The following is a 27,249-nucleotide window of genomic DNA, read 5'->3' on the forward strand; positions in this document are numbered from 1 at the left end:
GCAACTGATCACCCAGCCATCTCCTGGTGATCTGACCAAAGACCGCGCTATGCGTTTTAGCACCTATAGATATCTGATAAAAGTCTACAGTGGAGAAAGGACAGACATACCAGTGAGTATTGAATGGAATGTGACAGATAAAGCAGAAATATCAAGCAGAGGTATTGTACCATTAGATTGTTTCAAGGAGAATTGATTTTTATGTCGGAAAAAATAGTGACTATTCCGAACAAAAAAAGCTTGTGTGAGAACATGAAAAAATACACAATTACAAATGTAACAGCGGAAGTGAATTGGTTGGGAATAGTTTACCTAAGACATTGGCAGAGCATTGAGTTTGTAGGACACTGTTTACTTTCACACTTTGGTCAGCCCTTGAGTTGATCAGGTATTTTTCAGTTTCACATCTTGGTCAGTCAATGTTTACACACCTCACTAATTTGATTAAACTGTACTAATCCTAACTGCCATCTCAGATGAGGAGACCAAGACATTATGGTTTAAACTTGGGAAAATCATAAAAATTAATGGATTTCACGTCCTGCCGTACCTGCTTTTTTTCCACTAAAAACGCAGCAAAACATGATACCTGCGTTTTTTGCTGCGGTTTTGCACTTACCCATTGCTTTCTATGGGTGAAAGAGGTGACATGCTGCAGTTCTCAAAAACGCAGCAGTTTTCCAATTCAGTTAGGAAAAAACAATGTGTGTGCATGAGATTTCTGAAATCTCATAGCTTTTGCTGGTACTACATTAAAAAATGCAGCAAAAAAAAACGCAACTTGTGAACATAGCCTTCTACTGGCGTCCACCAGGTTTCGACAGAATTGCGTTGTTATTCTTTGGCCACCAGGAGCCCGACTGTGACTGTGCTCCCTGTGATCTCCATGCGCTCAGTATAAGTCGCTGGTGATGTCTGCAGGGTGACAAGCGCTCGCTGAACATTGAATCTGTTAAAAACCGACTGAATCCATGTTTTGTGTTTTTTTTTTTTACTGCCACATGAAAATGTCCAGCTTTAATTTTGGGTCAATGCAGTTGGAAGCGACAACCTCCTCAGGGAGCCGTGGACCCCGCAGGCCGCTTCTTGTTGTGCGCGGCAGCTGGGGTCATTGCAGGAGATTTCACATTACATTTGCTTCATCTCTTCTCCTCTCTTTTTTTTTGTGTTTTGCAGCCAAAGGCGCGTCCCTGACAGTTGTTATTACATGAACTGGACAAGTACGGTAACAATCACAAACCTCCAGCTGGCTCTGTGGGCTCCAAGATGCCTTTGAGTTTTCTCAAACCCCCCTTCCCACCCCCCGCGGTCCTCAGGTTGTGCGGAGCGTTTCCGAATTCGTCAGCTGGACAAGGAATTCTCCCCCCACTCCCGAAGCCATGTCTGTAGCAGTCAGTCCCATCGCCGCTTCTATCAGTGTTAGTGGACTGAGCCGCTTGCTACAAACCTGTGAGATTTTTCTTTTTTTTTTTTGCGTTGAGCGCGAGCTTATACGTCCTCCGGCCCGGGCACCAAAAAGAGAGAGAAACTTCACCGTAACTTTCCGACAGCAACGATGCCTTCTGATGCCCATCAGTGCGGACACCTCAGCCCCCCCAGGAGAGGAATATGGCTTTATTATCTTACAGCAATGCTCCAGTGAAAAAAAAACTACTAAAATAGCACAATTATAAAAAATATATATATATAAAATAATTAATAATAGACTATGTAACGGGCTGGCCGGACTTTTTCCAGGTTACACATACTAAGAAACTTTGAGGAGTTTTAATATTTTGTCGAAATTATATTAATTTTTTTATTATTATTTTATACAAAAATCCTTCCTGTGATTGTACAGGTAGGTGAAAAAAAAAAAACTAAAGTCGGGAACTGCAAAAATATTTGGTAAGGTTCCACAAAGATGACCACATACCTAGAAGCAATGGTTCGTTGAGGGTTATGCCGCAGCCCCCTGTTCACACTTCCACCCGTCAGCTGCCTGGCAGACATTTTTTTTTTTTTTTTTTTGCCTTGCCAGCTTTTACAGTTCTTGCCCAAGGGCTATGACACTACACCGGCAAAGTTGCCATAAAGCCTAAAGGTCTGGGACTAATATTCCTAGAAAGACAGTTCTGACTCCCTTAGACCCCTCCCTGATCACTAATGGATAACAGGGCAACAAAGCTCAGATTCTGTTGCCATGAAGTGTTGACACAGGATAGGGCATTTTGGCAAGGCCTCCATTTTTTGCTTGATGCTAATGTTAAAGGGATAGTCCACCGTTGTGGACAGTATAAATATACAGTTATATGAAAAAGTTTGGGCACCCCTATTAATCTTAAGCTTAATGTTTTATAAAACTTGGTGTTTTTGCAACAGCTATTTCAGTTTGATATATGTAATAACTGTTGGACACAGTAATGTTTCTGCCTTGAAATGAGGTTTATTGTACTAACAGAAAATGTGCAATCTGCATTCAAACAAAATTTGCCAGGTGCATAAGTATGGGCACCTCACCAGAAAAGTGACATTAATATTTAGTAGATCCTCCTTTTGTAAAAATCACAGCCTCTAGTCGCTTCCTGTAGCTTTTAATGAGTTCCTGGATCCTGGATGAAGGTATTTTTGACCATTCCTCTTTATAAAACAATTCCAGTTCAGTTAAGTTTGATGGTCGCCGAGCATGGACAGCCCTCTTCAAATGACCCCACAGATGTTCAATGATATTCAAGTCTGGGGACTGGGATGGCCATTCCAGAACATTGTAATTGTTCCTCTGCATGAATGCCTGAGTAGATTTGGAGCGGTGTTTTGGATCATTGTCTTGCTGAAACATCCATCCCCTGCGTAACTTCAACTTTGTCACTGATTCTTGAACATTATTGTCAAGAATCTGCTGATACTGAGTGGAATCCATGCATCCCTCAACTTTAACAAGATTCCCGGTGCCGGCATTGGCCACACAGCCCCAAAGCATGATGGAACCTCCACCAAATTTTACTGTGGGTAGCAAGTGTTTTTCTTGGAATGCTGTGTTTTTTTGCTGCCATGCATAACGCCTTTTTGTATGACCAAACAACTCAATCTTGGTTTCATCAGTCCACAGGACCTTCTTCCAAAAATAAATTGGCTTCTCCAAATGTGCTTTTGCATACCTCAGCCGACTCTGTTTTTGGCGTGCTTGCAGAAACGGCTTCTTTCGCATCACTCTCCCATACAGCTTCTCCTTGTGCAAAGTGCGTTGTATAGTTGACCGATGCACAGTGACACCATCTGCAGCAAGTTGATGCTGCAGCTCTCTGGAGGTGGTCTGAGGATTGTCCTTGACTGATCTCACCATTCTTCTTCTCTGCCTTTCTGATGTTTTTCTTGGCCTGCCACTTCTGGCCTTAACAAGAACTGTCCCTGTGTTCTTCCATTTCCTTACTATGTTCCTCACAGTGGAAACTGACTGGTTAAATCTCTGAGACAGCTTTTTGTATCCTTCCCCTGAACAACTATGTTGAATAATCTTTGTTTTCAGATCATTTGACAGTTGTTTTGAGGAGCCCATGATGCCACTCTTCAGAGGAGATTCAAACAGGAGAACAACTTGCAAGTGGCCACTTTAAGTAGCTTTTCTCATGATTGCATACACCTGGCTATGAAGTTCAAAGCTCAATGAGGTTACAAAACCAAAAAAAGTGCTTTAGTAAGTCAGTAAAAAGTAGGTAGGAGTATTTAAAACAAGAAAATAAGGGTGCCCATACTTATGCACCTGTCAAATTTTGTTTGAATGCAGATTGCACATTTTCTGTTAGTACAATAAACCTCATTTCAAGGCAGAAACATTACTGTGTCCAACAGTTATTACATATATCAAACTGAAATAGCTGTTGCAAAAACACCAATTTTTATAAAACATTAAGCTTAAGATTAATAGGGGTGCCCAAACTTTTACATATAACTATATATTTTTTTACTTACATGCAAGTAATTTGGGCGAAAAAAAAATTTGCAATTAGTTTTTTATTAAAAAATTAGCACAGTTTGCCTTCCATATCCTCTGTAGTGCACTGTCTATTGATGGCTGCAGAAGGAGTTAACTGAGATTCCATCAGTGAGCCTTAAGAGCGTTTGTAACTCTTATCTGTCCTCTTCTCAGTCGATTTATGACCACATCAAAGTTGAATGTACCTGTAAAAGCCATACGGTGCACTTTTTTTTTTTTTTTTTTAATGAAACCCAATTGCAAAAATGATTTTTAGACCCAAAACATACATTTAAGGGAAAAAAAAAAAGTTGTTCCTAAAGGTGGACAACCCCTTTAATTACTATGGTTTTTGTTAGTGGATAGGCAGATGTATTTCTGCTGATCCGGGGGTTAATCTATGAATGAAATAATGTACTTCAAAATTCAACCCCTTTAAAGGAGCCATTATTTTTTTTTTATTTACTTTTTTAGTTTTTTTTCCCTTTTTTTTGCCATTTTCAGATATTAAAGCATCAATCAAATGTATCTCATGGAACCTGATAAGCTGCTGTTGACGGATCTGATTAGTATAAAAAAAAATGGTATTTCTATAGCCATCGTCATTGCGGTTGTGATTACCCTGGATAAACTGCAATATCATCTGGACAGTCCAGTTTTGGTGCTGGTGTCTGGCAACTGGACCCCTCTCTTCTTACAGCCATGTTTGACCAAAAGCCATCTATATATTGTTTGTGAAACACTACAAATGACATAATGGCTGCATTGGGTATTTACCAGGCCGCGGGGGGGTATTGCTACTCTTCTGTCATCATTCTACACTCGTTAGGACGTTATAAAAATAATAGATCCGTCAACAGCAGCTCGGTGACTGTTTCCAGGTTGGGAATATTTCTTCGTTATTCTCAATTTACATTAACTCACTAATGACCAGCAGAGATCGGCCTTAGAAAATCGTTCTACGTTTCTAAGACTTTAACTAAAAAGCAGCAATCCGATTGGTTAAAGCCACACACGATCCCCCCCCCCCCCCCCCTTGACCTTTAAAGGGATTTTTGAAAAATGTTAGCAGCGGTCACCTGAATGATGGATGATACATCCTCACTTTTTTTTTATATATACTTTTGCCCAAAAATAAAAATGGCTTGAGTACATTATCTAGATGCAGTTTTAGGAATATTTCTAGCATCTACATATAGATATCCAGAGCTGTCTTTTTAAGGGACCATTTTCTCCCACATTATATATATATATATATATATATATATATATATATATATATATATATATATAATTATTATTTTTTTTTTTTTTTTTAATTCTCGTTTTCGCTGAAATCAAGAATTTTGGAAGGAACGGCCAAGCGATCCATAGGCATCAGGTCCGTCAGAAGGCAATCTGATCTGTTCCGGAAGCGGCATACACCAGTGGCCATATGATTGTATTATATATCGGTATTACTTAAAACTCCTACATGTTTCTATAAACCTGAAAAAAGAAAAAAAAAAACTAAAATTAAGTTTTAAAAAAGAAGACGAAAAAAAGAAACCCGACAAACCCTACTTTTTATATCCTTATTTTGGAATTTCTTCTATGATGAATGAGTAAAAAAAAAAAAATGAAAATTGAAGTATCCCTATTTCAGAAAGCGTATTTTGTTAAAGAAAAATAATGATTGTACATAAATGAGATATGTATTTTTGCACAGGTCTTTTTTCCCTTCGATCCAGTTTTTGGTACAATTTGAGATCATCTAATATTTATTTGTTAATAAAAGAAAAAAAAATACCTTTTATGATTTGAAGTGATTCACTGCCAAGCCGATATTCTAACATGCCTAACGATGTGATTCTCCTTCCATTTTGTTTTGTTTTTTTGGCGAGGGGCCGGATCCTTTACTTTTGGTGTCTACAGAGTGGATTAATAATGCCGAGTTGTACGCCATTGCTTTATATTAGTTGCCTAAATCTGGAAAAAAAAAACGTATTTAAACACTTGCTGTAGCTAAGGGGCTAATGCGTAATTTTTATTTATTTTTTTTTTATTAAATTTGTTGTTTTTTTTATTTTGTTCTATACCTGTGTGCAGAAAAAGGCACACGTGTGCTTGTGTGTGATTTCTAGACCTACCGAGAAAATGAAAGTGCCTGGTTCTAGTTTCCAAGCTGTATTTTTTTTAGCTTTTTTTTTTTCCTTAACACTTGAATGTTCAGTTGTGTTTTCGGAGCTTTTTTTTTTTTTAATAATATCGTGGTTTCTGAAATTTTTGGAATAACAGGGATGAAATTATTGTGAATGATTCACGGCAGCATCTAAAACATCCCAGCTTTCCAAAAGGTTAGTCGCTCACAGGCGCTGGGTATAAAAAAAAAAAAAAAAGTCATTGATTTGTTGTCTTATCTGCAACATTTAATGTCTTGGGTTGGCGACCAACATGTACGTTTTAGCTTAGCTAATGTTCTATAATTTAATAAAAAAATATTTGATAGATTGATTGAAAAAAACAAACAAAAAAGGTCTAAAATATTTAGTATGGGCATATAATTAGATGAAATAAGCCAGATACCTCACGGAACCTGAGTCTGTGTCGCCGTTCCTAACGGAATGTTGTGCTCTAACCATGTCTTCCTCTGAGTTCCCTTTGCCAAGAAGTTTCTTTGGTTCCTAAGATGGCCTATGGCTGGTCTGCGACTTGTGCCTCTCTATACCAGTAGGTGAAGCATCTTATTAAAAGGAATCTTTCACTAGGGTTTTGCCATGTAATCCAACAGCAGCACAATGTACAGGCAGAGATCCTGATTCCAGCGATGTATCACTTAGTGTAGTTTTGATAATCTCCTGCTGATAAAAGTGATTTAATCACTAGAGGACTACTTGGCCTGCTGTCATGTAGTCCAACTCCGCCCACACCACTAATTATGCACATAAAGCTGCCAATCAGTGATGTGGGCAGAGTTATACAGAGCTCAGCATTCCGAGAACTAACAGAGCAGCAGATAAGTTTTGACTCAAAATTGCAGCACCCAGCAATATAAGTGTTCCATCACTGGAATCAGGGTCTCTGACCCCCAACATCATTCTGTTTTCACTTGGGGGGAGCAAAACTTAGTGTCAGATTCCCTTTAAGAACTGTAGAGGTACGGGCTGCAGTCTGGTACTCTAGCCTAAAGTGGTAGACATTTGTGTGAAGAATGCAGCTAACGTTCACAAGACTCTTGTTCTCTCTTTGGTAAACAAAAAAAAAAAAGTCTGCCTCCAATACATAGGTGACAGGTTCAGGTTAAATCGGTTGTATGACTAAGACGAAAAAAAAAAAATAGAAAAAATGTTGTTGCTCCACCCCAAAAGGAGCATAGACTAAAGTGGCACTGTTTTTATATATCATACAACCCCTTTAAAAATGACTCTCTCATCTTAAATGTCTATTTTAGTAATTATTAGCATTCCTCATAAAATAACGATTCTGGTGCATCTTTTCTTAGTTCTCTGCGTTTTACCGTTCCTCTGTTATGCCTCCTATAAATTTATGGCTAAATGAAGTGGGTGGTGCCAATTGGGAAGGCGTGTCCCTGCACACTCTCATACTGTCCAATCAGTGCTGACAGTCTCAGACTCTGCAGAGACACACCCCCTTAGTAAGTGGAATGGCGGCACCCAGTTAATTTACTCATACATTTCCAGGAGGAATTATGAAGGAACAACACAAAGCAGAAGTCTAATAAATGATGTTCCAGAATTGTTATCTCATGGGGAATACAAGTATTTACTAAAATGGACGTGTCAGGAGTGGCGTCGGTCCACTTTAAGGATATATAACTCATTATATTCCCATAACGATTAGGAAAATGTTACGTACTACAAGGTTTGCATTACAGGATAACACAAGCACTACAGGTTGTCAATGTGAATGTAGTTCTTGAAAATCATCTTGGCTCGTTCTGTTTCTTTTCTGTACAATGTGTGAATAGTTTGATCATCTGTACACATAATCAAGAGCATCGGATCAGCTGGACTTTTGGGCTGCTGTATAGTTCATGAACAAACCAATGTCATGGGATAGAAATTACTTTGGATATTTAAGAGAAAAAAAAAATCTATAGTTCTTTGTTTTGTAACAAGTTTATGTAAATAAAATAATTTATACTATTTATAAGAAAACAGGTTGTGCCTTGCTTTATGACAGGAGGAACTACCCTATGGAACTAGGATTAGGGGGGGGCTAGTGGCAGAAAATGCTGCCGGTGCTTTGCAATGACTTCCCACTAGCGGGGGTCCCAAATTAGAAATCCTGAGTGTCAGCTGTTGTAGGGAAAAATGGATAGTGCATGGTATACATTATGCCACTGTATGAAAGTATATGGTCTACTGTCATTCCATACCACACATGTATATACACACAAACATATAATAGCCTGACTGAGGCCACAGGGACATTCTGGCCTCCATTGTGTGAATGGAGCCCTATAGATCCATTATGGCGTCAAATGTAACACAGTGGCTTAGAGGAATCAGCCACCCAGTGACAGGGGACGTGATTACTTCCGGTGGCAGTCCAGGCGGCACAGCATCTCAGGCATGATGCGATCGAAGTTGGCCCTGAAGGATTTTTTAAAAAGCAGTCTGCATAAAATGACTGTACAAACCAAGCACACACATTTGGTGCACCTTCCCACCTCATCTGTGGCGCCTGTAAAACAAGGAGAATGGTGCTTCCCACTTGTTTTCCCAAACTGCTCAGCTACAGCAAAGGTGCACCGAGCACCTGTGCTTGGTTTGCACAGTCATTTTGAATTGATAAACTCAAGTGCAATCACTCTATAAAAAGGCAATATTTTACTGATCATAAAAAAAATAAAGTTTCCAAAAATGGTTAAGTGAAATTCTAGTAGGGCAGTACCTGCTGAGTCTCAGTCACTGTTCTCACAATCCCACTCCTATTCTTTATGTAGTGATTCTCTATTCCCTGAGCAGTGGCCTAAAAAAAAAAAAAGTTTACCCGCCCTGGCAGCACGAGAAGACTGGAACAGTAGAGTCAGTCCTCAGAAGCAGACACCACGGTACAATGATCGGCAGATAAATTTACTGGATCCCATATTTCTTCGCTGCCAGAGGGGGGAAGGAGACTATATTTACAGCTATAAAATAGTAAAGGCTGCTCAGTGGTTAGCACTGGGGTCAAATCTCACCAAGGACACAATCTGCGAGGAGTTAGTATGTTCTCCCTGTATTTGCTCCGGTTTCCTCCCACACACCAAAGACATACTGATAGGGAATTTAGGTTGTGATCCTCAATGGAAACAGTGATGATGATGTCTGTAGAGCACTGCGAAATATGGCGCTATGTACGCAAGCATAGATAAAAAATTAGGAGACATTACCTAGTAAATTCCGTAATGAAAGGTTGCCAGAGGGGGAAGGAGACTGACTGGTAAATACAAAGTTGGAAGAAAGTGAAAGTGCATGCGCAGGGGATCTTGGTAATTGTAAGCAGAAATCAAGTTCAGCATGTGTTAGTGCCCAGCAGCCTAACCACATTGGTACTAATCTGCAGAAAAGGTATATATTGGGGTGCAACGTTTAAAATATCAGTTAATAAGCTTTTTGGACTGTGATTTGTGGGATAGCCCACTAAATAAAAGCAAAGACAACAATATTATTCTGGTTTTCTCTTTTTAATGTTTTTTTTTTTACTCATTGAATTTGTTAACACAACGTAAAAGTGTAAAAACCCTAAGTTTACATCAGTCACTGAAACACTAGCAAGCGAGAGATATTTATACACGACATAATGGTCTTCAGCACTTGATCCATTCACCCCGGTTAAAAGAGTGCGGTGTCTTCACATGTTAATTACACGGGAAAGCTTCTGTACCCTGTTCAGTAACAAGTCTCCTTTCTTTATCGTTTCTTGGTACTGCCAGTTCTTACTGTCCGGCCTGGAAGACAGAACATAATGTTATACACTGCGGGAACTGATGGGCTTTTTAGTGTAATGGGGTTTTTTTTCCTTCTTCTTGCTTCCCTTTAATTAAAACTTATCAAAAAGTTAAAACGTCTAATATTGCATTGCTTGGCAGAAGTTCACATTGAGAGGGGTTATGCACGTACATGTATGGCAGGAAATGGCGCATGGGCAGAGCCCGCAACCTGACACAAGGGGGCGCCTGACTCTTAACGGAAGGTCGTGCTGATCGCCGTTTAACCACTTAAATGATGCTATCAAATTGACAGTGGCATTTAAGTGCTGTCCATCTGAGGTGTAAAGCCTTTCTGATATCCATTGTGGTATGCTGATCAGTTGCCATAATAGCCGCCATCTTTGTACTCCTATGAGGGCTGAGCTTCATAGGAGATCATTAATTTCGCTTTATGCTGCAGTACATAGTACGAGCCATCAAAGGTTAAGATTTGAGTATAGATCACCCCCTCTTTTCTTCAAAATAAACATATTAGGTACCACCACATCCGCAAAATGTTGATCTATGAAAATATTAACTCATACTGCAAAAGCAAGAAAAAAAAAAGTTTTTTTGGACACTTCATTTTGATAGGTACACTAGCCCCCTTTACAAGATCGGTTCTGATGAAACCGAAGCCGATCCGATAGCTGGAGGGACGAATTGTGAAATGGAGAAATCTTTGGAGCTTTGTTAATATATAAGTTACATACAATCACACCAGAAACATAATGAAGAATCACTTGGTCAATCTCCTGCTGGACTAATATCCAATACTGCTTCTTATGTTCCACGTTGCCTATACAAAGGGTGGCCGCCCTGTCCGTCCCTGTATCGCTGCACCTGTACAAGGGGCGCTGCGGTGTCATACGGAGTAGTACTAAATCAGCCATAACCCTCTCCCCCGCACACAGTACCTGTTGGTTTCCACAATGCCGTTCACTTTGTCTATCTTGCAGTGTAATCTCCCGGCTGCGATGAACCTGGAAAGCTCCCTAAAGGGGTAAAACAGAGGGAAGGTTACAGAAGTGCAGCACATGCATGTATACATTTATTCATCTACAGTAACTAATGTGCAACTTTATTATTATTCCAGCACCAAAATCTTGTGCCCGTCATTTGACATTAATTTGAGAAACAATGGGGAAAAAAACTGAATTTCATCGCAGCATAGGTTGGTGCAATCCACTGCAATTCCCATCTCAACCATACAATGCCAAGATGGGAACACCTATGTGCCATGGCCGGAGCGGGACGAGATTACGGGAACTTCAAGGAGAGGCTATAAATCTTCTGGCATCTTGTTATTAAAGGCGTTGTCCTGCCTTATATTGATGACCCATCCCTGTTAGATCGGTCGGGGTCTGACACCCAGCACCCCAACTAACCAACCCCCATCACTGGTAGATGTAGCCTAAACCATTCAAATCCTGCACCGAACTGATAACAGCTGATGATTTTGTCGAAGTATAACACTGATATAGAACAGCAATACTTACGCACCTGTCAGCGTACGTAATTTACTGAGCACAATCCTGCTGTCAGGTGGGCGACATTACACTGATTAAAATGATACCTTGGTTGATGAAATCCGTGCTGTGGTTCTTGTGTAATCTTTACTTTCAGTTTGGAGATGATGATATGCTCGTGGTCCGGAGCGGCCTGTGGGGGGCGCTCTATCTGGTGCTCTGCTTACATATTCATCTGTATGCTCTTATGACAGCTCACTGTGCCTTCACTGAGCTGCCTCCTATTTTACATAATGCATCTAGTAGTGCGGGGCTAGGCAAAATAGGAGGAGGTCAGTGAAGGCACAGTGAGCTGTCATAAGAGCATACACATGAATATGTAAGCAGAGCACCAGATAGAGCGCCGCCCCGGAGCACGAGCATATCATTATCTCCAAACTGAAAGTAAAGATTACACAAGAACCACAGGACGATTTCATCAACCAAGGTATCATCATTTTAATCAGTGTAATGTCGCCCACCTGACAGTGTGTGTAGTTTACTGAGCACAATCCTGCTGAGAGGTGCACTTTAATGAAAAAAAAAAGCAGCATTGATACCGGGGTTCATCAGTGTCACTTAACCCTCCGTTTCTACAATATTCTGTCATGGTCCAAACCAGATTTAGTCTGTGCATTAGACTGAATGATTTAAAGGGGTTGTCAGGTGAAAACCAAGTTATCACCTATGCATAGGATGGGTGGTAACTTATTGATCGTGGAAGATCTGATCGCAGGGACCGACACCAATTGGCAGAACGATAAAGCTTCAGTGTGCAAGCTCGACCGCTGCTGAATTCATTCCCTATAGGGTGCTGAGTGCTGCGCTCACTCTTTTCCCAAAAGCCTCAAAGAATGAATGGAGCAGTGATCAGGCATCTGAACTGCTGCTCCATTTTTGTAAGGTGGATGAAAATTCCTAATTTTCACGGTCAGTTCAGTTCCCAGTACTTGTGGATATGTAATAACTTGTTTTCACTGGACAACACCTTTAAAATACCTCCATCACAGAATCTGGTTATTTTGTAGGACATGAAAGAAACACTGTCAAACGGTATTAAGAAAACCACACAAAGGCTGCTGCAGATACCGCTGCGGTCAGTCATCACCATTTGGTTCAGAAACGCAATAGACATACCTGCTCTGGAAAGTTCAGACTGCCGCCCCCGTCCCCCTACATCTAGAGAAGAAATCCCTAATGCTATGCTGTGGATTTTCCGTCCAGATGTGCAGACAGAAAATATGCAGCATTTTACACTGGCAGCAAAGTGGATTTGATTTTAACAAAACTCGTCCACAGGCTGCAGAGGAATTAGTCCGCAGGAAACTGAAACGCGTTGCAGATTTTAAAACTGGCAGCTCGTCAATTGTAGGTAATATGTGCAGATCCGTGACAAAGCTTTAAGTGTGAATTCACACATGCAGATTTGTTGCAGACATGGCCCCACTTATCTTACTGGAGCTTACAGATAACCAGGTGCTTTTAGCCTCATTCAGATGAATAGAAACGATTCTGTCGGCAGGAAATCCCCCCTGTAACGACGAGAAGAGACACATACTGGTCTATGAACTCTACTCCGACCCCGAACGCTTCAGCCATGTAACCCAGGGTCAGCGAGCGGTACGACTCCAGCAGCTGGCTGTAGGCCTGGATCCTCATCTCTCGGACGTAGTATCTGTAATGAGGGGCAAATAGCCAGTCCTTCTTCAGCTCCTGCTCCACGGCAGCTGCGAGAAACAACGCAAATACCATTATACAAGCAACGGAAGACCGTCACAGAGTAATGCAATTACTTTATAACGTTTTATACATAATGTGTCCTGTAAATTGTGGCAGCTTTGTCTGGAATATCTTACCCAGCGACTGGAAAAACACAGAATAACGGCACTCGTACAACGAGAAGAGATACTGGCGGACTGTGGGCAAACTGTGCAACACTTCTAGGATCTCTGCACCTTTGATGACCTGGAATAAAAAAGGTAAAAATCTGTGTTACAAAAAAATAAATAAAATTTGCTCAATCCTACAGATTACCCAGTCTGTATGTACACGGCTGCTACTGGCAGGAGCTTCATGGGTCACTTCTCCCTCCCCACAGTATTACCCAGCATTGATCAATTAATTCCCCATGCGGCTGCCGATTCTTGCACTTAGCTGTTACAGGCAGCCCCACAGAGAATGAATAGCGAGGATGTCGGGGGTCCGACCTGTTGCTCCATTTTATAACGGATCGGCCGATCGGTGCAGGTCCCAGTGCTCGGACCCTCGCCGATCAGTAACTTGTCCAGCGGATAGTTCACAACTAGTGATGAGCACAAGTGCTCGGATATGCACCGAGTATCGCGGGTGCTCGAGTGACATGTTCAAGTCCCCGTGGCCTCATGTTTCACGGCTGTCAGTCACAAAACATGCAGCCGCAGGGACTCCAACATCTCACTCGAGCACCCGCGATACTCAGTGCATAACCGAGCACCCGATGCAAACTCTCGTAACGAGCACTTGCTTTAACCAGACAGCCCCTTTAAAGCCAAATCCACATTTAAAGGGGTTGTCTAATGTCAATTAATTATATATGCCTTTAAGCACCGATCACTTCCACATAGGTTAGCAGTTACAATGATGATGCCTCTGGGGCGCGTTCATAACATCTGCTGATCATGCCCATGTCCCATTAGGTATCTATAAATGCAACGTCATGGGCGCGGCTCGCCTCCCTATGCAGAAGTTTAGCAGCATCTGATAGAGGTCAAAAAAAAGGAAAACTCCAGCTTCATAAAAATCCAAAATTTATTCCAAAAGTTCAAAGATCCATAGCGTGGATACAGAACCACGTTTCGAACGCGTACACTCAGAGCTCTGATAAAGAATGCAGGGTGCGCGTTCGAAACACATTGCTGTGTCCACCCTACGGATCATTTCTTCTTTTAGCGGTCTTTGAACTTTTGGAATAAATTTTGGATTTAAAGAAGCTGGATTATTCCTTCCCCACCCTCCCCTCCCCCTCCAAAAGCGGTCCCTTCGAATCAGAGCTTCACAACGCCTAGAGCTTGAGTGAGATGGGGTTTTTTTTGTTCCTTGGATAGAGGTGGAACCTCTCACCTTCCAGTCCTATTTCCAGGAAAGGTCTAAGATTGGAGAACCCAAATAACCAGATTGAATGCACAAGACTTAATCTATAATATAACGCTGCACGCGTCCCTCTGTCTGAAGCCTCTATAGACTGCACAAGCGCGACCCACAGTCTGGCTCCAGACAGAAGAACGCATGGAGCCGTTACAGGTAAGAGGAGTGTGTATGACGCCGGGGATCACGGTATGTGTAGACACTGAACGCATACTGCGATCTCCAGCGCCATACTTACCTGACCGGGGGGAGCATTACCGCGGCGCCTCTCTTCTCGCCGGAGACCGGGGCAGGAGTGAAGGCATCAGAGTCGGCGCATGCGCATAGCGCTATCCGGCGCCATTTTACTGAAGACACATTTGCAGTGTGTCTTCAGCAAAATGGCGCCGGGAACGCGCGTTCTCCGGCGTCGCACTCCTCCCCCGGCCTCCGGCAGAAGAGGACACCGCAGCGCTGGAGCACAGGGAAGAAAGGTGAGTATAAGTGGGGGTTTTTTAGCATGTGTGCAGTGTGAAAGGGATGAGGGGTGCCACGCATGCCAGGCTTGGGGGGTGAGGGGTGCCACGCATACCATACCAGGATAGGGATGAGGGGTACCATGCATACCAGGATGAGGGGTACCATACATACCAGGATAGGGATGAGGGATGGGGTGCCATGCATACCAGGATTGGGGGTAAGGGGTGCCATGCATACCAGGATAAGGATGAGGGCAGCACATAACAGGATGGAGGAACAGGATTGGGGCAGCACAAATACCAGGATGGGAGACGATATACCAATAAAAGTGCTCGCCATTCGGGCGTAGAACAGGCTCAATAGCTAGTTTATATAATAAAACACTACACCTATTTGTTTTTCGGTCCTTTCCCCCAGCTGGTCTGGCCTATCAGGACAGACCTGTGCGTTATTAGACCTTGTGCGCCGCCGCGGCAGACTATTGATGACTACGGCCGAGTTACCTTCTCTCTCAGGTCTGGTCGGTCCAGGGCGATCATACTGACATATACTGTGTAGGTAACAAAGGTCTTGTAATCCATCAGCTCATAGGAGGTGAAGGTGGACACCGTGTCCAGGAAGAGCTCAGCCGCCTGCTTGAAGTCCCGGATGGCCACACAGTACAGCCCCTGGTAGACCTTCAGACGATTCCTCCGGTCCCAGTCACCACCTTCCTCGATGAGGCTGGAAGGAAACGTTAAGTGTTTAGGAGGAGCAGACTGAGAATCGTTAACAGTGGATCATTTAACCCCTTACCAACCTTCGAGCCTTCTCTGTGTTTCTTGTAATGAGATCATTGTCCATATAAAATAAGCCGATCCTCAGGAGGTAAAACACTACATCCAGGCGATGTCCGAGCGCCACCGTCTTATCGTAGGTCTTCCGAAAAGCGGTCAGAGCTCCTTCCTGCAAAACTGGAAGAATTAGAGCAAGCGGCAGAAAGTGCAATAGGTTCAGCTGATCAATATCTATTGTTCCCTGTTATCAGCCAATGGAGATGATCACTTGTGTAGGAAAAGGGAAGAGGTGCTGACCAAGTGCCCCTTTATTTGCCTGCTTACCTTATCACCGATCCGACACATGTATTCTGCCCGTGACATCATGGCATCTCTGATCTCGCTCTCGCCCAGGTTCTTCTCGGCGTCCTCCAGCTCGGCGTCCAGCCTCTTCAGCTCCTCCTCGTTTGCTTTCTTCATCTTGTTTAATAGATCTGCATCCACCTGCCAGTCCAGCTGCTTGCACAGACCCTCGTAGTACGGAGCCATGTCTGATAACAGAAGACTCGTCAGAAGTATTCCCAGCACTGCTTGCGGTCACAGAATAGTAACCTTCTAGCCTATATACATCCCATAGAGCTTGAAGGGAAGCGGTCATGAGGATCTTATAGCTCATACTCATGGTATATGCTTGTACAGGCGCTTTCATGCTGATTAAATCCTTACTCTGATTTTAGAAATATGTTTCGCCGTTTGGGACATCTGGTGTTGAAATCGTATGCTTCAGGGTGGGATTTCCTGCCCTATTCCCCAGCTGCCATCAGTGTCTGACAGGCCAGGGGAAGCAGGTCACTGAAACAAGAGTAACCCATCAGATATAGGAGGGGCCGGGAGTGCTGAAAGTGCAAATCCCACCCTGAAGCACTTGCGGTTCATTTGCATACGATTTCAAACACCAGATGTCTCAGAAACGGCGACAAGTATTTCTAAAATCAGGGTTTAATCAGCATGAAGGCACCTGTACAAGCATACCAGGAGTATGAGGTATAAAATCCTCCTGACAGGTTCCCTCTAATGGCTCTCACAGCTGACAGATCACTACAACAGTATCCGGCACAGACAATCTGTTGTATCGGCACTGATAGATTACAGCAAACTATCAGGACAGGAGAGGACATGCGCTATCTGGGCCACAGGAAACAGTATTAGGCTTTATTCACATATCAGTATTTCTATGCCGAAACCAGGAGGGTCTCCAATACACAGAACAGGGGAGACTTTTTCAATTATACTTGTTCCACTCCTGGTTTTGATATACAAACACTGATGCAAAATACTGACCAAGTACTGAACGTGTGAATAAGACCTTATTATATGAAATTGTTAAAATAGCAAAGGGCTTGTAAGAACCAGCAACTTTGCAATTCCCTAATTACAGCTCCTGAGCATGCGCAGCGCTTCCACCTCCCCCTACAGAGCTTGTAAGCGCTGCTCTGATCTCTGTATCAGGCCGGTGTCAATGCTCCTTCTCCGCCAAGGTCTTTTGAATTTTTTCTTTACAGCTTTCATTTTGTGGTGAAACCTGATTCTCTGGGTCAGTAGGATTACAGTGATAGCACACGTGCATAGATTTTTATTTTTTAAAAGGGAACCTGACAGCAAATACATGATCCCCCACCCACGGGCAGCATGTACCAGATCTCAGAGAAAAAACACACTTTAAAAGTAATGAGCTTCACGAGAGACTAGTTGGACAGGGCAGGTCCCCAGTAGCTTCTTCCCCTGTCAGAGACTGACAGATCTCTCCCTGCGTGCATGTATAGGGAGAGACCTGTCAATCACTGGCAGTGGGGGAGGGGAGACGCCATCAAGAACCAGCTTTTCAGAGTGCCACACACGCCCCCGGCCGGCGCGCCTGTGGATGGGGCAGCATGTATCTGCTGTCAGGTTCTCTTTAAAAGAAAAAAAAAATCTATGCAAGTTTGCTATTGCCATAATTGTACTGATCTGGAGAATCAGGGTAATTTTCACCACAAAATAACACTATAAAGACAAAACCCAAAAAACACTGGTGGAATTTACCTATGCACCCCCCTAGAGCTATAACCCTGCACTTCAGGATATCTAATTTCACAAATTAGATATTTAATGTCCTTTATATTTAATTTACTCACTTATTTAGCGCCCTTAACTCCACAGCGTTGTGCAGTCATCATCATCACTGCCCCCATAGGGAATCTAGATTGTGAGCCCCAATCAGTATGTCTTTGGAGTGTCGGAGGAAACCCACACAAACACGAGGAGAACATACAAACTCCTTGCAGATGTTGTCCTTGGTGGGATTTGGTGGCTAACCACTGAGCCACCGTGCTGCCCTGCAGAGCAAAGGATATCAATGCGTACGCCTGCAGTACAGCAGGCGCAAGACTTCGTTCAACCATGTGAATGACGCGTCATCCACATCAATCAGAGCTGGAGGACGGCTTTTACTAGCAGAGAGGCAGAACAGACGCCGCAAGGAGGACACGCATCGGACCGGCCTCATTTAAATACAGCGCAGGACCAAATCAAATGCTATTTTTGAGATACAGGGGGAGTACGGAGGCAATATCATTTGTGAAATGCATAATAGCAGAAGGTGGTGGCATTTGTTGGGATACTAAAAAACTGATGACAAGTTCCCTTTAAATGGATTCTTCAACTGATCTGTGGGGTCCTGACAGCTGGGAGCTGCGCCGATCGGCAGGACGGGACACTTATCGTCATTAGAATGGAGCACGTGCCTGAGCGCAGCTCCATTCATTCTCAGTGGGGCTCAGGCACGTGCTCCATTCTAAGGCCACGTTCACACATTCTGTATTTGGTCAGTATTTTACATCAGTATTTGTAAGCCAAAATCAGGAGTGGAACAATCAGAGGAAAAGTATAATAGAAACACGTCACCACTTCTGTATTTATCACCAGCTCCTGGTTTTGGCTTACAAATACTGAGGTAAAATACTGACCGTGTGAACGTGGCCTAATGGCAATGAAGGGTCTTTGTTCTTCTGATGGGGGCTGTTCCCAGCAGTCAGTAAGCTCAGCTCAGTAAGTTATCACCAGAGAAGCCCTTTAGGACACACATTACACATGTAACGTAAGGCATAGTGAGGGTTAGGTGCAGGGTGCAGCATTGGGGGTAACAGTCACATCCAGGCCCTAAACCCTGTAGAGACCCCTGTGCCCCTCAGCCGCATAAGACGACCCCAGTGTTATGTATGGCGGGTGTCCGATCGACAGTGCCCCGGCGGCCATGCCTGTGTAATACGTGCCTGAGCGTTAGCATAGCCGCCGTGTCATGTGATCACACCAGCCAATCAGTGCACAGGTCACCTCCATCGCTGCGGACATCCGCCACATGACGTGGGGTCACAATACAGCGGATACATTACACCTTAATATGAGGGGTCTTATTATCAGAGGACCCTTTGCATGGAGCATGCGGATGACAAGCAGGAGGTTCAGGTCATAAACAATGTATGAGTGAACTACAACTCCCAGCAGGCCCTGGCATGCCAAACACTGCTGTTCAGAGAAAGGGGAATGCTGGGAGTTGTAGTTCCATACAGACAGATAACCACCACTTACTATTGTGGGTAATGGCGTCCATGAGCTCAGCTCGGAGCCGGACATCGCTGCGGGTGTCTGGGAGGCTGAGGAGGAACTTCAGCTGTGCGATACGCAGGTCCGGGTTCTTGGGCAGCCCCTCTTCTTCCAGATTCTCCAGCGGCATTTCTCCGTCTTCTTCGGGGCACCGGGAACTGCTCAGTCACCACTTCCGCCGGAAGCTGCCGCTTACAATGAGGCGCGGAGGGGAATCACAGCGGCCTCTAGCGCCGGCGGCCGGGAACTGCACCCTGCAAACACTACAACGTCACCTGCTGGAGGAGGGCGACAAATGCGGAACACCTGGATAATGAAGCAGTGACACCTGCTGGTCATAGCAAGTATTGCAATACAAAGTGAAGAACGGCTGCCATCTAGAGGAAGCAGGCAGTAATGCAACTACAGTTTTGTTAACCTCTTCGCATCTGGGCTACTTAGGATTTTTTTTTTATTCTTTTGCACTTTCGTTTTATTCTCTTCTTCCAAGAGACATAACTTTTTCATTTTTATTATTTTTCCGTCTACATTTTCCATCTATTTTTTTTTTTTGCAGTAATTATTATTAATTATTCTTATTATTGTACAGGTTAATTAATAAAAAAAAATGTCATGGATGAGACATTTGCAGATGTGGCGGTACCAAATCTGCTTCTTTTTCTTCTTTTTATTTCTTTATTTTAGAATGGAAAAGTGGGATGAAAATGAATTGTTATATATTTTTTTATGTTTTTAAATTATATATATTTTTTACATTTTCCCTCTATTTTTTAGTCCCTCTAGGGGACTTGATTTACTGAAAAATTTCAGTTTTGCAGGATATAGAGAAAAACATGGTCTCCTATGACAGAATAATCAAGATGGCAGCTGTGGCAACGCATCAACACTCTTTATTTTCATCGCTGGGGTCGATGCCCTTTCTTAAAGGTTTATTCCCATCATCACAAATCCCTCCCGGCTGTGGCTGAGTTCAGCGCTCACCTTTTTCGATCAGTCCCATAGAGAATAAACGTTCGCAGCCATTGTTCCATTCTGACGGCGTGATTCAGAGCCCGATTCCCAACTTTTATGGGGGTCCCAGCGGTTGAACCCCCACCAGTCAGAAAGTTACCACCCATCCTTTTTATAGGTGATCATTTTTAATGATGGCAATAACCCTTTAAGAATAGATAATCAATATCTTTTCCTAGAAATCTCTTTTCAATGCAGCAGGAACATGTCATGGAAACCACCGCCACCCATGCCGCTATGCCGGATAGTAGTAGGTTTTATCCTAAAAAGCCCCTTGCAGTATAAAAAGTTAAATAAAGCTATAAAGTAGCGTGTACTACTAGTGATGGGTCATGTGGGCGGCCCAAACTCCTGGAGAGTCATGCAGTCCTGGCTTATTTGATGTACTACAGACCAGGATCTGAGCCCCACAGCATCAATATATGAAGCAGAGACCAGTACTTCTTGCTTCGTGTGCTGGTTGCTGCCAGAAGTGACCTGGGGGACATCAGCCACGCCAGTGTGGCCTCTGCCAAACTCCTGGCCAGACCGGCACTCAGTGGCGTAGTGTAGGGGGGTAGCATATGAGCAGTTGCAATCAGCACCAAAGTCTTTGGAGAAACAAACTTTTGCCTTAACCCATCCCACTATCAAAGGAGCAGTGCTGGCAAGTGGGACTTGTTCTTGGAGCAGCACAATAAGTGCTGCCTATGCAGAGTGCAGCAGTTGAGATCAGTTTGTCATCTGCTGCTGTGCTCTGCATAAACAGCGACTAACATGGCAAAGTTCTCAGTATAATGACATGAGCTTTGTCGCCTTTGTTGCTATCTATGCAGTCTTGTTTTTAATATTTTGTAGGCACTTTTAATACCCGTCGATCAGTGGGGTACAGAATCCGGAGACTCCCACTGGTCACTGAAAGATGGCTGAGACGTGCGCAGCTCAAGAGGCAGGAGTGCACAGAGCTTAGTACAGATGCAATAGAAAATCATAGGCTTTCCCGAACTGTACACTTCCCAGCCATCATTTGAATGATCGTGGGGGGGATCTTAGGGCCCGGACCCCCACTAATCTACCGGCATTTAAAGTGCCTGCAAAATATAAAAAAACACTTAAAACATTTAGCTACTCTTTAAAGATAGTGCTATGTCTAGGTTTAGGGATAGGGTTATGGCCGGGGTTAGGGACATGTTTTTTTCTAGAGTTAGGGCTAGAGTTCGGGATAGGGTTATGCCTAGTGTTAGGATTAGGGTTAGGGATAGGGTTATGCCTAGTGTTAGGATTAGGGTTAGGGATAGGGTTATGCCTAGTGTTAGGATTAGGGTTAGGGATAGGGTTATGCCTATTGCTACGATTAGGGTTAGGGATAGGGTTTTTGCTAGAGTTAGGGTTACGGATAGGGTTATGCCGAATGATAGAATTAGGGTTAGGGAAACGGTTATGCTGAGTGATAGGCTTAGGGATAGAGATAGAGTTATGCCGAATGAAAGGATTAGGGTTTGGGATAGGATTTTTCGTAAAGTTAGGGATAAGATTATGCCGAGTGATAGGATTAGGAATAGGATTATGGATAGGGTTATGCCGAATGATAAGGTTAGGGTTAGGGATAGAGTTTTTGATAGGGTTAGGGATAGGGTTATGCCTAGTGCTAGGATTAGGGTTAGGGATAGGGTTATGCCAAATGATAGGATTAGGGTTTGGTATAGGATTTTTTCTAGAGTTAGGGTTAGGGATAGGGTTATGCTGAAAGATAGAGTTAGGGATAGGGTTAAGGATAGGGTTATACCGAATGATAAGATTAGGGTTAGGTATAGGGTTTTTGCTATGGATAGGCTTATGCCTAGTACTAGAATTAGGATTACGGATTGGGTTATGTTGAATGATAGAATTAGGGTCAGGGATAGGATTTTTCTAGAGTTCGGGTTAGGGATAGGGTTATGCCTAGTGCAAGGATTAGGGTTAAGGATAGGGTTTTTGCCAGGTTTAGGGTTAGGGATAGGGTTATGCCTAGTGCTAGGATTAGGGTTAGGGATAGGGTTATGCCTAGTGCTAGGATTAGGGTTAAGGATAGGGTTTTTGCTAGGGTTAGGGATAGGGTTATGTCTATTGCTAGGATTTGGGTTAGGGATAGGGTTATGCCTAGTACTAGGATTAGGGTTAAGGATAGGGTTTTTGCTAGGGTTAGGGTTAGGGTTATGCCTAGTGCTAGGATTAGGGTTAAGGATAGGGTTTTTGCTAGGGTTAGGGATAGGGTTATGCCTAGTGCTAGGATTAGGGTTAGGGATAGGGTTATGCCTAGTGCTAGGATTAGGGTTAAGGATAGGGTTTTTTCTAGGGTTAGGGATAGGGTTATGTCTAGTGCTAGAATTAGGGTGAGGGATAGGGTTATGCCTAGTGCTAGGATTAGGGTTAAGGATAGGGTTTTTGCTAGGGTTAGGGATAGGGTTATGTCTAGTGCTAGAATTAGGGTGAGGGATAGGGTTATGCCTAGTGCTAGGATTAGGGTTAGGGATAGGGTTATGCCTAGTGCTAGGATTAGGGTTAAGGATAGGGTTTTTGCTAGGGTTAGGGATAGGGTTATGTCTATTGCTAGGATTAGGGTTAGGGATAGGGTTATGCCTAGTACTAGGATTAGGGTTAAGGATAGGGGTTTTGCTAGGGTTAGGGATAGGGTTATGCCTAGTGCTAGGATTAGGGTTAGGGATAGGGTTATGCCTAGTGCTAGGATTAGGGTTAAGGATAGGGTTTTTGCTAGGGTTAGGGTTATGTCTAGTGCTAGGATTAGGGTTAGAGATAGGGTTATGCCTAGAGCTAGGATTAGGGTTAAGGATAGGGTTTTTGCTAGGATTAGGGTTAGGGATAGGGTTTTTGCTAGAGTTATGGTTAGGGATAGGGTTTTGCCGAGTGATAGGATTAGGGTAAGGGAGAGAGTTACGCATAGGGTTATGCTGAGTGACAGGATTAGGGTTAAGGATAGGACCAATTAAATAAATTGGTTAGATAAAAACGTAATAAGAATTAAAAAGGAAAAATCTATAAGAAATTATAACTTTATTTCTAATTTCAGGAGAAACAAACTATAATTGCATCAGTGTTTAGCTCAAATTACTACACGTGTGCTTGAGGGATCAGGGATCCAATACTGGACTGGTAGAAGGGACCCAGGGGACGCTAATGGTTCATGGGTTAGGGGTGCACATAATTATCTTGCCCCAGGCGCAGGCAGGTCGCTATGCTATGCCACTGCGCCCACATGATTGTTCACAAATGTTGCATTGTATTTTATAACATTTCTTCTGCAAGAGACATTTCAGAGAGTGACATCTTTAGAAAGCTCCTATGACACAGTGGCAGCAGTTTAGGAGCTGTCTATATGATGACTGGTCCGGCATGTGCTGTTCCGGCAACGTCTATGGGGTGAAGTGAATGTGAGTCACCCTCCATCATCTTTTGCATCTATTACCCCTCCCCCATTGAACGCAGCGGTGCCAATTTTATAGAATCAGAAATTCCACATTCGCTGGAGCAGAGAGCGACAAATATCACAGCATCTGTGTCCCAGACTATTGCAAATGGATGAGAACTGAATTGAGACCCAAAAGTGTCACCCCACCCTAATTCCAGCCTCGGTGGTGTCAGTTCATATTAATATAAAGCAAATGAAACCTAGAAGTAATTATTCCAAAATGAGAGCAGCTCTTGGGTGCAGCATTCGCTCCGGCAGACAGGGGGCAGCGCTGACCACACTTGAACCGTCCCGCTTCCCCATACTCCAGGTTCTTTGATACCTAATTTCCTCCTCCCTCCCCAGAAGAACGTCTTCTTGCATTTCTTTTGTCATCATCATGCATTGTGTTCTCCAAGACCCCGGCAATCTGGAGATTCACAAAAGCAAAATTGACTAAAATGACGACGTTTATCGACGCTTTTGTTGTTATGGCGCCGAAATGTCGGATTCTTTGTAAATCATCCCGTTAGAAATCGCGCTGATGAATATGCAACGTCCGCCCCCTTCGCTTCTCGTGTGAGGGGGCGAATGTTCCTAAATCTGCTGTAATTAGAGAGGTTTCTGGAAGAAATTAGGAAAAAAAAAAAACTTATTTCCAGGGATTTTAGCAGAACTCAGAGTTTGCTTTGGGGCAGGGCGAGAGGTCATGATCTACAAAATTCAGATTTTATATAGTATCTGGTATTTTACAGCAGGATTTCTACTTAATATGGATGATCTTAAAGGGGTTGTGTGTATGATCGACAATCCCTGATCATAAGCGCTCATAGTTCGGTCTGGTGGACAGTGGCTCGGGACAACCTAGAATTAACTTCCATGAGAACAGTGTAATACCCTCCTCATCCTGCGGTGGCGCTGTAACAATTGCTGCCATATTCTACCACCTGATTCACGCATTATTTTTTACTGGTTAGTGGGGGCTCAGCTGTATAAACTGCCATTTGGTCCATATTGTTGGTGTGGCGCCCTGCTGCGCATTGATGCCACAGATCCCAGAGGGGTGCATGGACAGACTTCTCCACAAGAGGCCCTCATGGCATTCACACACCTCCACCCTACCACCTCAGACCACCAGAGGGAGCCCGGATAGGGATATATATATACTGGAGGGTGGAGTTAGGCAGTGAAGTCTGAGTGTCAGTAGTCTGTTGAGAAGAGCAACTGCAGAAGTTAGCCTGCAGTGGAGCTCAGTCAGATCAGTCCAGACTCAGAGAGCTCGAGTTAGTGAGCCTAGGGCGAGGCCTACTGCCAGTGTGAAGCCTAGTGAGGGCCCCGAGCGTGGCCTAAGGCGAGTGGAGTAAGCAAGCAACATAGGGAGCAGAGGAGCTTAACCAGTTCACCCCAAAACCATTTACCGGACACCGGGTCCGCGTCTGCAGGGATTCCTTACATCCAGCAGAAACAACCGGAACCCCTGGCGAACTATATCTCCCAGGAACACCAAAAGCTGATTACATACCAGGGTCAGGAGTCACGGAGGCCCAAGAAACCAGGGAGTGTGATCTCCAACAGAAGGCCCTACCACCAGGTCAGCAGGTGCAAGACAGAGACCAAGTTACGCCTAGCTCCAGGCAGGTCAGAAACTTATCAAGGAAAGGCAAGGAACAGGAGGCCCCATACCCGCTCACTGGGGAGAGTCCTGATATGCACCCTTCACCCTGAAGTACCCAGGATCGTGCCAGAAACGCCACCAGTAAAGGTACTGAAGTGAACTGTTGTGAGTGTGCCTATTCTTCCTCTGACCCGACTGGGTCCCCTCTGTCCTGCATCCCTACACTTACGCTGCCCTGAGGCCCCGCTCCACCTGTGGGGAGCCGCACCAACTAAGCTGCCTGAACACTGGCCTCAGAGGACTGTTGCAGCGCTGGTGATCCTCACCAGACACCACGGATGGCGTCACGAACATTCCCCTATCCCATTTAACTTCCCCCCTTCTTTTAAGAGTGACCCCAGGGTACGGGGCCGGGAGCCAACCACAGCGACATCCCCCGAGATCAGGCAACAACAAGGCCCGGGCGCCGAGTCGTTCCCCATCCCCTGGGCGCGTCACTGGGGTCTCCAATACCCCTGAATCCACGTATGGACAGTAGTAGTCTATATGGAAGCACAATGAATTTTCAGGGTAATTGCACTGTGGAGTAATCGTGTTTTACCGTCTTATCTACCCTATAAAGCAAAATGTGAAAATTACTCAATTTTTTTGTGTTTAGTTTTTGCATTGAAGCCAAAAAGCACAAAATTACTATAATTTAAAGGCAGGACTGTCAATCACACAGTAGCCCTGCCCACATTGAGCTGCTCATTAGTATAAACATTGGACACACATCGTGATCAGCATGTAGGGTTTAGGTATTTATTTCTTATTTAGGTCCAATAGTTTGAAGCCACTGAAATCTCAGAGAAGAGCTGTCAATCATACTGTAGCCACACCCATATTAATCAGTCTTAAAGGAGGATCTGACACTTGTCTTAAAGATGTATTTTTTAACTTTAGATAAACGCCGCTGTTCTCCTGAATCCGGCAATGTTTTTCTTTTGGTCCTGCGCCTCTCCGTTCCTGAGATTTGGCCCCTTCTTACCTGTATGTAAATCTAGTCCTGTTATCGAAGTGGGCGTGGTGCTCAAGAAACTGCCCACAGAGAAGAGTTGAAGACCACGCCCACTTAAGCTTAAAAGACTAGATTTATATACAGGGAAGAAGGGGCCATATCTCAGGAACGGAGAGGAGCAGGAACAAAAGAAAAACATCGCCGGATTCAGGAGAACAGCGGCATTTACACCAGATAAAAATAAATATATATTTATGGCAAGTGACAGGGCTGCCCTTAGGCAGGGGCCTCTTGTGCCTGATCAAATGAGTTTTCTTTTTCTTTGCCCTTGAACTAGTATACTTTCATACTAAATGCCACATTTTCTATATACTTTACTCCTAATGAAGACATGACTTCTATGGCAGGAAACAACAGAGCGCCAATCCTGCCAGTGATGTCAGCCGCAGCAATGCCTATTAGACTTGAATATATCAGGTGGGATACAAGAACTCCTCATTACTGCGCCTGGTAGTAGAAACTTCTCATGTCAGGCATCATCTGCTGACATTTAATTGAGGCCAATAATCTGAATTTTACGGTCATCCTTCCTGAATATCGTTAACTTGACCCAATCAATAAGCAGCGGTTCTCTGGACAATGCAATATTGTACGCCCGCGCTGGTCATCCATTTATTGCTCACCCAATGGAAGGGTCTATTCAGCCTTGAAGAATGAAATATTAATGGGGCCGGCAGAGCTGCGAACAGATGGAACAATAGGGCGCTCAGCGTGGGGAGCGGGGTATTTATAGAACATCATCAAAAT

At 43.7% G+C, this 27,249-nt stretch overlaps 2 protein-coding genes across 4 annotated transcripts in view; one reads left to right on the forward strand and one right to left on the reverse strand.

Annotated features, from left to right (window-relative positions):
• ATXN7 (ataxin 7) overlaps window positions 1-27,249 on the forward strand; it is a 171,119-nt gene that overhangs the window by 99,076 nt on the left and 44,794 nt on the right. For 2 of the 3 annotated variants that reach the window (XM_073644684.1, XM_073644681.1), the window contains exon 12: window positions 1,177-2,351. The exons of the other annotated variant lie outside the window; for it this stretch is intronic. In XM_073644684.1, the coding sequence (XP_073500785.1) occupies window positions 1,177-1,194 (18 nt within the window). In that variant the 3' untranslated portion in view covers window positions 1,195-2,351. Of the gene's footprint in view, window positions 1-1,176; window positions 2,352-27,249 lie in introns of those variants that run through there. 3 annotated transcript variants of the gene reach the window in all.
• Window positions 9,629-19,615, reverse strand: PSMD6 (proteasome 26S subunit, non-ATPase 6). Its single transcript, XM_073644672.1, has 8 exons — window positions 19,381-19,615; window positions 16,099-16,304; window positions 15,798-15,943; window positions 15,502-15,721; window positions 13,273-13,381; window positions 12,975-13,143; window positions 10,826-10,903; window positions 9,629-9,887 (listed from the first exon to the last, which is right to left on the reverse strand). The coding sequence occupies exons 1-8, from the start codon at window positions 19,523-19,525 to the stop codon at window positions 9,791-9,793; spliced, it is 1,170 nt and encodes a 389-aa protein (XP_073500773.1). The 5' UTR covers window positions 19,526-19,615; the 3' UTR covers window positions 9,629-9,790.

The sequence above is a fragment of the Phyllobates terribilis genome, unplaced genomic scaffold (assembly GCF_046119375.1).
Source record: "Phyllobates terribilis strain yellow unplaced genomic scaffold, ASM4611937v1 Scaffold_8__6_contigs__length_399053987, whole genome shotgun sequence".
Lineage (NCBI taxonomy): Eukaryota > Metazoa > Chordata > Amphibia > Anura > Dendrobatidae > Phyllobates > Phyllobates terribilis.